This window comes from Octopus bimaculoides, chromosome 9 (assembly GCF_001194135.2).
Source record: "Octopus bimaculoides isolate UCB-OBI-ISO-001 chromosome 9, ASM119413v2, whole genome shotgun sequence".
NCBI lineage: Eukaryota > Metazoa > Mollusca > Cephalopoda > Octopoda > Octopodidae > Octopus > Octopus bimaculoides.
In genome coordinates this window covers 16,447,428-16,459,715 of record NC_068989.1, presented here as the reverse complement: position 1 = coordinate 16,459,715, position 12,288 = coordinate 16,447,428, and the positions used below count along the sequence as shown (strand labels likewise).

The 12,288-nt window shown below is 38.9% G+C and overlaps 1 protein-coding gene across 1 annotated transcript in view; it reads right to left on the bottom strand.

The window, feature by feature from the left end:
• The window catches only part of LOC106869649 (homologous-pairing protein 2 homolog), a 17,555-nt gene extending 5,847 nt beyond the window's left edge, over nucleotides 1–11,708 (bottom strand). The window contains exons 1-6 of the mRNA XM_014915468.2: nucleotides 10,731–11,708; nucleotides 8,857–8,951; nucleotides 7,180–7,269; nucleotides 5,897–6,008; nucleotides 3,269–3,339; nucleotides 1,072–1,149 (exon numbers count right to left, since the gene is read on the bottom strand). Of these exons, the coding sequence (XP_014770954.1) occupies nucleotides 1,072–1,149; nucleotides 3,269–3,339; nucleotides 5,897–6,008; nucleotides 7,180–7,269; nucleotides 8,857–8,951; nucleotides 10,731–10,749 (465 nt within the window). The 5' untranslated portion in view covers nucleotides 10,750–11,708. The remainder of the gene's footprint in view (nucleotides 1–1,071; nucleotides 1,150–3,268; nucleotides 3,340–5,896; nucleotides 6,009–7,179; nucleotides 7,270–8,856; nucleotides 8,952–10,730) is intronic.
• Nucleotides 11,709–12,288: the final 580 nt, after the last annotated feature.

Below are 12,288 nucleotides of genomic sequence, written 5' to 3'. Positions count from 1 at the left end.
TGATATATATATATTTGTCATCTTCATCATTTAACATCCAATTTCCATGCTGGCATGGTTTGAATGGAACTAGAAAGTTGCATATATAGATAAATGAGGTACATTATTTATTTGTGAATACTCATTATGCCTATTGCTGTTTATAGGTCTTTTCTGCTTCCATACCTGCTTGATGAAGATTGTTTTTACAGCTAAATTCTTACTTCAGAGCTACCTGCTCTGGATGAAGTTGTTGGAGTTTAAGTTTTAAATTTATCTCACCACTACCTTGTAATTATTTATATCATGCTTACTTAAGCATTCTTCAGCCAGCTATCAATCTTGACAGGCTGCTGCTACCCTGGAATACCATCATCATCATTTTTAACATTCACTTTTCTATGTTTGCATGGGTTAACAAGAGCTTCCTGAAGCAAATTTTCAATGCCAACCCTCACCTGTTTCCAGCAAGGTAATATTTCTTCATGGCCAGCCATGTTCCCAGAGGATATTGGAAATGAATGACACTGCTTGTGTGACAGATACTCATTTACAAACTACACAATGTTGAGACAAAGAGAAACAAACATACACACACAAAGGCGGCGAGCTGGCGGAAACGTTAGCATGCGGGCGAAATGCCTAGTGGTATTTCATCTGCCGTTATGTTCTGCGTTCAAATTCTGCCGAAGTCGACTTTGCCTTTCGTCCTTTCGGGGTCGATAAATTAAGTACCAGTTACGCACTGGGGTTGATGTAATCGTCTTAATCCATTTGTCTGTCCTCGTTTGTCCCCTCTATGTTTAGCCCCTTGTGGGCAATAAAGAAATAAGAAACAAACATACACACACATATACATGACAAGCTTCTGTCTGTCTGTCTACCATATTCACTCACAAAACTTTGGTTGGCCCAGGTCTCTAGTAGAAGGCACTTGCCCTAGGTGCCACCCAGCGAGATTGAAATGAATACCATGTAGTAAGAAAACAAACTTATTAACCACACTGCTATGCCTACATCTAGTATTTATTTATTTATAAACCCAGAAGATATGAAGGGTGAAGACGACAAAATGATAATGAAAAAAGATACCTTATCTTTTTCTTCTTTTGTGATAACAGTTGCGTTCCCAGCTTTTAATTTAGCTAGTTTCTCAGACAGCCTTTCATTCTGTAACAAAAGGAAAAGACAATGAGAATGGTTATTTTAGTTACAAGCTACACAAAACACTACACTCCAAATTGTTTCAAGCTGCGCACAAGACAACATTGTCAAAAACATACAATGAAACACTTGTACTTTTACAAGACATAACTTGGAACCTGGGCAAATGAAGAGCTCTTTTAAGTAGTTGCTTACCTTGCTGGTAATAGACTATACAGCAGTGTTTCTTTACCGGGGTTTCCCAGAACCCTAGGGTTCCGTGAGAAAGACTGAGATAAGCAATGCTAATTTCATGATCGTAATATTACTATACTTGCACAACATATTATTGGTTATGGTAATATAAAGACATCATCCTATCTAACTTATTATGTTATCAAAAAAATATAACAACCATATATATATATATATATATATATATGGAAGCCAGACAGCTGCTTGAGCCCGTTCATTGCCAGAGCAGCTGTCTGGCTTCCGTGCTAGTGGCCTGTAAATAGCACCGTTTGAGCGTAATCGTTACCAGCGTTGCCTTCTAGCACTTGTGCTGGTGGCATGTTAGAAAATCATTTGAGCGAGGTTGTTGCCAGTGCCACTGGACTGGCTCCTGTGTAGGTGGCAAGTAAAAAACACCTTTTTGAGCGTGGCCATTGCTAGTACTGTGTGATTGGCCCTTGTGCCGGTGGCACGTAAAAGCACCCACTACACTCTCGGAGTGGTTGACGTTAGGAAGGGCATCCAGTTGTAGAAACTCTGCAAGATCAGATTGGAGCCTGGTGCAGCCTTCTGGCTTGCCAGTCCTCAGTCAAATCGTCCAACCCATGCTAGCATGGAAAGCAGACGTTAAATGATGATGATGATGATATATATATATATATATATATGATACTACCATGTGAACAACAATGAAAAAAATACGAGAAAGATATAGTATATAATTTTTTGTGTGCAGGGGTTCCTTGAGACATGTAATTTATTTTAAGGGTTACGCAAGGGTAAAATGGTTGAGAAACACTGCTATAGAGTCATTTATATATTACGAAAAAAGCAAAATGATCAAGAAAATCTTGAAGGGGAAGAGGACAACCTTCTGAGTGGTTGGCGTTAGGAAGGGCATCCAGCTGTAGAAACTCTGCCAAATTAGATTGGAGCCTGGTGTTGCCATCCGGTTTCACCAGTCCTCAGTCAAATCGTCCAACCCATGCTAGCATGGAAAGCGGACGTTAAACGATGATGATGATGATGATGAAAAGATGACAACAGTAGAACCTAAGCTGAGAATGTAAAGGGACCTCACTTTGTAGTAGAGCCTGATATTTAATTCAGTATTTTCACCAAACATTACTTCTCTGAGACTTGTGGAAGGGGATAAGAAAGGAAGGTGTCCTCAAATTGGAAACCTGGCTTGAAAGCTTGCAACAGAGTAGATTCTACTAAAGGCACTCGAAGTGCCAAGTAGTGGTATTAAACTGGGTGATGGATTAAGTCTAATGCATAAGTAGACCACCATAGGATTTGAACTCTGAACAAATATTGCAAAGCATCCAGTCCAACATTCTATAGCCCTGCATTGGTTACTTTATTATTGACCCTCAAAAGGATGAAAGGCAAAGTTAACCTTGACAGGTTTTGAACTCAGAGTGTAGAGATTCAGAACAAATACAGTAAGACATTGTATTTGAAGCTCAAACAACCCAGCCAATGTGTCTTAATAACATCAATATCATCATTTAACATCTGTTTTCCATACTGGCATGGGTTGGACAGTTTGACAGGGCGCTAGCCAGTTGGAGAGTGACACCAGGCTCTGTTTTTGAATGCCTTCTACAGCTGGATGTCTTTCCTAATGCCAACCATTTCATAGTGTACTGGGTGCTTTTTATGTGGTAACAGCACCAGTATACAAGGCATTAGCATGGGTGCTTTATATGTGGTACTAGCACAAGTGCTTTATACATGGCACTAACACAGGCGCTTTATACGTGGGGCCGGCATGGATTCTTTTTACGTGACACCAGTAGGGGTTCCTTTAAATGATACCAGTACAATTGTTCCTTACGTGGCATGGGTGCTTTTTATTTTTTAACATGGCACAAGTGGTACTTTAAAAGTAATAAGTATTACTTACATCTTTGGTGTAAGTTTCAAGTTGTTTCTGAGCTTCTTCAGTGGGCAATGAACTGCTAATTTGTTTCTGTTCTGCAAATTAAAATAAAAATGTTTACAATAACAACAGTTTTATAAATTACCACTGGCATTAAATCGAAATCATGATGGCACCTGTGCCCAGCGACGCCTTTCTGGCACTTGTGCCTGTGGCATGTCTAAGGACTTTCGAGCGAGATCGTTGCCAGTGCCCCTGGACTGGCTCTTGTGCCATTGCCAGTACCGCCTGACTGGCCTTCGTGCCGGTGGCACGTAAAAGCACCCACTACACTCTTGGAGTGGTTGGCGTTAGGAAGGGCATCCAGCTGTAGAAACTCTGCCAGATCAGATTGGAGCCTGGTGTTGCCATCCGGTTTCACCAGTCCTCAGTCAAATCGTCCAACCCATGCCAGCATGGAAAGCAGACGTTAAACGATGATGATGATGATGATTAAGACGCATTCATCTTTATCTTTTTAGAAAGCTAATGAGATAGATTTCATTTAGTTGTTTAAGATGCTCAAAATAGTAACCAAATCTCTCTCAAATTATACCCAACTGTGTTATGTAAAGGAAGGACATAATATTAGATAATGTAGTCCCTTGATACAGTAGTTCATTATGGTTGGTAATAAGTACCAGTCCTATTACAGTAATGTGTAATTCAGGCCATAGCCTAATGAAAACAGAACACCGAATGCATGCCGTAGATAAGACTGGCTTAAAAAATATTCATTGTTGCAAAACAATTTACAGCAGGTTTTATAAATAGGAAAAGAAGTCATCAGAATTAACCATCATACACACACATACATGATTAACCATCATGCAACTGTATGATAGACTGAATGACACATAACACATAGACATAAGTTGTAACAGTTGGAATACTGTTGATCATAAGTCTGCTTGACCAGGGATGACCTGGGGTTAAATGACAACAACAACAGTGGAATAGTCAGCAAAAGAGCCTCTATGTAATCACTCAATCTGCTTGAAACAACAGCCAAATCTCTCGCAAATTACACCCTTCTGCGTTATGAAAAAGAAGGACACACTAGACAATGTAATCCATGTTGGCACTCCGTCGCTTACGACGTCGAGGGTTCCAGTTGATCCGATCAACGGAACAACCTGCTCGGGAAATTAACGTGCAAGTGGCTGAGCACTCCACAGACACGTGTACCCTTAACGTAGTTCTCGGGGAGATTCAGCGTGACACAGTGTGACAAGGCTGACCCTTTTGAATTACAGGCACAACAGAAACAGGAAGTAAGAGTGAGAGAAAGTTGTGGTGAAAGAGTACAGCAGGGTTCGCCACCATCCCCTGCCGGAGCCTCGTGGAGCTTTTAGGTGTTTTCGCTCAATAAATGCTCACAACGCCCGGTCTGGGAATCGAAATCGTGATCCTATAACCGCGAGTCCGCTGCCCTAACCACTGGGCCATTGCACCTCCACATAGTCCATGACATAGTAATTTATTATGGCTGGAATACCTTTGATTATAGGTTTGCTTGATTGAAAATGATCAGGGGCTAAATAAAGACAACACTGTTGAAAAGTGAAGACGGGAGCTTTCATATGATTGCGCAATCTGCTGGAAATAGCAGCCAAATTTCCCTAAAAATAACACCTTAATATCTTAAAAGAAGACACTGGATTTTGTAGTCCCAGATACATTATTCTTAAATAAAAGTTGTATCACCATGGCTGTAACACTTTTGGCCTAACACAGCTGGCCAAGGACAAAATCGCAGAAGTGGTGCAGCCAGTTACCACATCAACAGTAACCCCTACCTTGCTCAGCATATTAATCTCATGAAAAAAACTGTTCAGAAACGTGCAACCAGACGAATACCCACTGTCAGGCATCTTCCATACTCTGAACATCTTGCTTCCTGGGTATGGACACATCAAAAAGCTCTGACATTTGGCAACTGACTTGGGAGAGACACTCACAATCTTTCAAACAACCATGGGCACCTTTTTGAATTTCATAAATCTAACACTTATGGACATGCTTAGAAAATCAAAGAACAATAGGGCACCCATGACTGTTGGGAACATTTTTTAAAACTCAGAATTGCTGAAGCATGGGTTAAACTACTTGCATCAGTTGTTAGCTGTCAGGACGCTACATCCTTTAAAACTCCCATGCTTCCTGAAATTCGTCAGCAGTACACCTGATGCTCATCCTACCACCACTTATTTTTTTACCAACTCATTGTCCACTTCCTGTGAATTATTGTATGTATTGTCCATGTACTTTTGGCTATTTTTTTTGATGAGTTGTAAGTGCACTTGGGCACTGTATACAATAAGTTTAGAGCGTGGCTGTTGCCAGTACCACCTGACTGGCCTTCGTGCCGGTAGCACGTAAAAGCACCCACTACACTCTCAGAGTGGTTGGCGTTAGGAAGGGCATCCAGCTGTAGAAACTCTGCCAAATCAGATTGGAGCCAGGTGTAGCCATCTGGTTCACCAGTCCTTATTCAAATCATCCAACCCATGCTAGCATGGAAAGCAGACGTTAAACGATGATGATGATGATTATTATATAACAACACTCTAATAATATAATTCCCTTTTTTTGTTCTTTTACTTTACTCACCCTTTTCTAATAAATTGACTTCATTTTGTAAGTTCTGTAACTTGGAAGTCAGCTTCTGAATATCCGTTTCCAGAGTTTTCATTTCAGCATCACTTACAGTTGGAAAATTATCCTGTAAAAATAACAGTAAGGTACTCAGTATTTTTTATTCTGCTTCTGTTGTGGTTTTGTTCCAGAACAGTCTGAATCTAACAGACCAGTAAATCAATATCATCTAAAAAATTTGTATCAGCCAAGTTTAATAATTATCTCCCTTGGCTTACTTCTGTTTTTTTTTGCCTATTTGCCAACTAATGTCTTCAGATTTAAGTTTTCCAACTAGCTGTATAACAACTGTGAGAGTCTACCAAATAAGTATTTGGTATGCAGAGCGGTCCCTTGAGGTATTTTCCACCAGCCTTATTATTTATATTCATAATCAGTATCACTACAACCAACTAATCAATCAGCCAACTACCTCTCTCTCTCTCACCACATATATATATATAGGTGAGTGGACAAATGAAAGGAGAGCACTCAACATTTATTGAGTTAATATATGGATCAAAACAGTTTGATTCATACATATATATATGAGAGAGAGAGAGAGAGAGGGGAAACACACAGAATGGTCAGAGTTGGAACATCTTTGATCACAGATTTGCTTGATTAGTGGTGGGGGGATAACAAGGAACGAAACAACATATAACTGTTTGTAAATAAGGATAGCTAGAAGAAATGGCAGAGCAGTGAAAGTCTGTCCTACTGGAAGTAAAAGCCATGCTGATGTGCAATGATGGAAAGTAGAGACAAATATCTCAAGCATAAGGTACATAAAGATGTTTTTAACTCTGGTGCGTGAGAGAGAATCAGGTAATAGATTTATCTAATTAATGAGTCATTGTAACCTTGCAATAAACACAGACAATGACATTTACGACTGTGGTGTGGTTGTAAGTAGAGGCTAATGCACCACTCTCACACAGTTAAGAAGTGATTATGTATAACTCAAAGTATAGGTTAATATATCCACATAGTTAAGCAGTCACTGTGACTTTGGTTGGATTAGAGATACATAGTGACATTTAAACTCTGTTGTCAGTGTATGGAACTGGTGAATAAGTTTAAATAAATTTATTACATTTGCCATTGCATTTGTCTTTCAAAAACACAAATGTAATGACAGCATAAGGAGTGAAGTTCATGTTATAAAATAATGTAATTAGATTAAGATATAAAACAGGAGTAATAACAGAAATGCCATATGTAAATAGCAGTAATATAAATGTCAAGTTAAAAACTACCTGGTTGGCAACATATACACATTGTTTGCCATAGGTTTTCTTTTTAATTTTGCCAGATTCAGCCAATTCGTCGAGGGATTTTGTAACAGCCTAAAAAAACATATGAAAAAAGGTGGAGATAAAAAACTTTTAAGGTGAGAAAGAATAAAATGGAAGGCAAAACACTCCAACACCCCACCAAAAAAAAAGTTAGAGGCATGAGTAGATCATCATCATCATCGTCGTTTAACGTCCGCTTTCCATGCTAGCATGGGTTGGACGATTTGACTGAGGACTGGTGAAACCGGATGGCTACACCAGGCTCCAATCTAATTTGGCAGAGTTTCTACAGCTGGATGCCCTTCCTAACGCCAACCACTCAGAGAGTGTAGTGGGTGCTTTTACGTGTCACCCGCACGAAAACGGCCACGCTTGAAATGGTGTCTTTTATGTGCCACCCGCACAAGCCAGTCCAGGGGCACTGGCAACGATCTCGCTCGAAAATCCTACAGGAGCCAGTCAGGTGGTACTGGCAACGGCCACGCTCAAAATGGTGCATCTCATGTGCCACCCGCACAAGAGCCAGTCCAGGGGCACTGGCAACGATCTTACTTGGCTTGCCGGGTCTTCTCACGCACAGCACATTTCCGATTACACTGTCCAATGTGTCCATCCTTTTCTAAGATGGTAGGGTGTAATTTAAGAAATTTTGTTGTCAAGTCATGATCAGCCTTTGTAATTTTTATGTGTCCAGTTATGATACAGTTGACAATTCCACTAAATGTAGAAAAAACTAATATTTGTAGCAGAGGGCATATTACTGTTTATAATTTTACTGACCATAAACTTAGAAAATTACTATTTGTAAATCTCACAACAAGAAATATTCAGCAACAGTACTTTGGAGTAAAGATTGTTTGCCAACATTACATGGCAGTTCTGGTTTAGGACAAATGTTGCTGCAATTTAGCTGGCTATACGACACGATCTGTGTCCTTATATTTCCAAACAAGGGAATCAAGCACCCCCACTCAGCTCAAAACAATATCTGTGTATTACGATTTCCAGGTTATTTCCCTTCATCAGCACAGAATAATTGTTCGGCTAGAGGTGGCACTGCCAAATTCCCGTTCGAAATTTATAGTTTTCAAAGTGACAACTAGTCACTGATCTATAAATAGTAATTTTCTAATTTATAGATCAATAACTAATTGTCACTTAGAAAACTATATATTTTTAACGGGAATTTGGCAGCACCACTACTGCTGGATGCCCTTCCTAACGCCAACCACTCCGAGAGTGTAGTGGGTGCTTTTACGTGCCACCGGCACAAAGGCCAGTCAAGTGGTACTGGCAACGGCCACGCTCACTCTTGTTCATGATCAGAGATACACATATTATCAGCCACTAAGGGACATGCTCCAGTGGTTATGGTCAAGTAATTGACAAGTAAATCTGTGTTTTGAACAGAATATTTGTTATAATGATGTTTCTGCTTCAGCAACTTAACACTGAATCTGTCTGTAGTGTAATGGAAAATATGTCAGTTTGAAAACAATGTCCAGGTCCCAAAATTTGACGGGAATAGTTGTCATTTCCCTTGATTTCTAGAGAGAAGCAAATAGGAAATAACACTTACTGACCAAAGACAAGAAAACAAATAAAAATTATGTTTTACAGTGTTATGAAAGAACTTACTGTTTTGCCAAATTCTTTATGAAGGTTGTTGAATATATCAATTGCACTATAAGGGCGATTTTGTTGATTAAGATACTCCAACACTGCTTTTTGTACTGAAACACAGAAAATATTTGTATGGTGCCAAATAACATTGAATAACATATTAAATTATTAAGAAAATCATTGTTACGAATCGATTTTCTTTTACTCTTTACTCTTTTGCTTGTTTCAGTCATTTGACTGCAGCCATGCTGGAGCACCGCCTTTAGTCGAGCAAATCGACCCCAGGACTTATTCTTTGTAAGCCTAGTACTTATTCTATCGGTCTCTTTTGCCGAACCGCTAAATTACGGGGACATAAACACACCAGCATCGGTTGTCAAGCGATGTTGGGGGGAGAAACACAGACACAAACATATACACACACATACATATATATACATATATACGACGGGCTTCTTTCAGTTTCCATCTACTAAATCCCCTCACAAGGCTTTGGTCGGCCCGAGGCTATAGTAGAAGACACTTGCCCAAGGTGCCATGCAGTGGGAATGAACCCGGAACCATGTGGTTGGTAAGCAAGCTACTTACCACACAGCCACTCCTTAGAGGCAGGATGCAATTTCAGGAATTTGGCTACTATTTCTAGCAGGTCGAGTGACAGTTTCGAGTTGTGTTTCTCAATTTTGTGTGTGTGATTTGCCACCTAGGGGTGCAGTTTTTGACAGTTCTATCTGTTTTCACTCAATGTATAAACCTTAAGAAATGCATCAATGTTATGAATTCTATTTCACTTACTTCTGTTACCCACAATGCTGATAAACTATTGTTGGATACCTCTTATCAATGGCGATGTAACTGACTTTCCTTAATGCATAAATTACTATCTTAAACATTAATTGAAGGCGTGTACGATATGTAAATTAGTAACTTCGTCTTGCAGTACAGAACATATAAGTGAATGAAACCCTATGTGGTTGCATGACCTGCTAATAGTAACAGCCAAATCTCCTTTAAACCACACTCAATTACCTTGGTAAATGAAAGACAAATAGGATAATGTAGTTCTCTATATAAAATACCAAGAGTGGCTGTATGCAAAGGAGTTCATAAATGGGGTCTGGAACTCTCGTGGGGAAAAATTCGCGGCCGGGTGTTGAACTAGATATTAACCCCCAAAAAGATGGAATGGTTACGGATGTAATTCCGTCGATCAGATCGGGGCTGAAGTTAAACAATACTAATAACGAAGAAGCCGCAACGCAGTCGCTCGAAATGCTAGAAATAGTAAACAAATTTCCCCAAATAAACACGTAGTAAAATATAGTCCCATAAATATAAAAAAAGAATAACATTGTATTCAGGATACATGGGAAAATAGCTGATAGAATATGTAAATAAAATAAAATGATGAGATTGTAACGAGTGGAAGGCTTTTGGATTAGGGCCGACTTGAAACTGAACAACTTTGACTACTATCTACAAATTCTAGTGACTGTCAGAATTATATAACATGTATGTAACGGGGCGGAGGTAAAGAATACGTACACCACCCGTTTTCTGCGTAACAAAAACCCTAACACTAAACACGGGGTGTACGCCTGTAATGGAATAACAGACTTCATAGTAAATAAACTAATGTTATTGCTTAATGCACGAATATATTACACACCTACATGACGGAAGAACCTAAAGACGAGTTGTATTATAGCCCTAAATTAGTTCTGATTAAGAAGGACCTATGATTAAAGGTAGTCTAGCCGTGACTTCCCCGACTTTTTGTATATTTAGGACTACGTTATTCGATGTGCCGCTTCTTTTTTAAAAGAAATACTAAAACAAACAGGTTTTAATTTGTTTTGGGTTAAAAGGAAATAGAAGTGTTATATTACCGTCTTTGTTTTTACTCATCGTTGACAGCCAATAAATATATTAGTTTGAGTCGTTCACCAAACTTATTGACTTCTAAAAACTTGTACAGAAAGCTCGCCTACGTCTGCTTCTTAGAGTTTTGTTTTCTTCGTTAATCAGAATTTCCCGCCGGTTTTCTCAAGAAAGTGGAATGTGTTTTTCAAACGGAAAAGAAATCCAAGGGAAGAAAAAAATTGTACATAAATTAGAAAATTAATCAATAGTTAACTAAAAGAAGAAGAATTAATTTATAAATTAAAAAAGTAAAAAAGAAAAGAAAATTTCTCTCCAAAACATAAAAATGATATTGTGGCGAGGATATAAAATCGTTTCGACAATGTTAGAAGGATGAAAAAAATAAAATTGATCGCAGCGGGACTTGAATTCGTAAAGTATATTGTATAACGTAGATGTATAAAAATAAACATCTTAATTGTATTAAACAATGCTAAATTAATAATTTTGTTATTAACAACCGAGAATTGTAGGAAAGATATTGACAGTATCATTAAACTATATTTTTATAATTCTTATAAATTACTGAAATTTTTTTTTTATATAATATGAAATGATGTTACTAAAATGAGGTCAATGAAAACAAGCCCTGGGATAGTATCTTTTCATCTTTTTATGTCAGGAAATAAATATAGTTGTATAAGAACCGACGAATGAAGAAAAGAAAAAGAAAAAACAACTCCTCTGTTCGTTTCGACAATGAATACTCCTCCAGTTGTTCGTTCAACTCAGTTAACTACTCGCTCAATTATTGTGCAAGTGGCTGGCTACGTCACAGACACATGTACGTATAACATGAAAGCTGGGGCATAATTGATGTGACAGTGAGTGACAAAACTGGTCATTTCAATTAAGATTGCAGTCCATCTGATTTTCACACATTTTCTATCTAATTTTACTCACAAGGCTCGAGTTAACTAGAAACCTACCAGTCGGATATGCAACCGTCCACAAGTGTTTCTTATAGTGACGTTTCGAGTATACGTCCTTCTGAAAGAGAAAACGAAGGAAAGTGTGTGTGTGTGTGTGTGTGTGTGTGTGTGTGTGTGTGTGTGTGTGCGTGCGCGTGCGTGTGTGTGTGTACGCGCGCATATGTATGTATGTATGTATGTATGTATATATGTATGTATGTATGTATATATGTATGTATGTGAGACATGGACTCTGTACAAACGTCAGGTAAGGGTCCTTGAACGCTTTCATCAGAGATGCCTCAGGCACATTCTCAATGTTAGCTGGACCTCAAAAATTCCAGATACACAGGTCTTGAGGACAGCTGATATCTTGTGTATTGAGGCGATGGTGCACAAGCACCAGTTACGTTGGACTGGACACCTTATTAGAATGAAGGATAGTGGGATTCCTAAGCAGATGCTATATGGAGAACTTGTAAATGGAAGGAGACTCCGGCAGAAACCAAGGCTGCGATTTAAGGACTGTATCAAGTCCTCATTAAAGGCCTGTGATATGCAGGACACTGACTGGGAGAACAATGCCTGTCATCACCACAGATGGAGGAAGCAG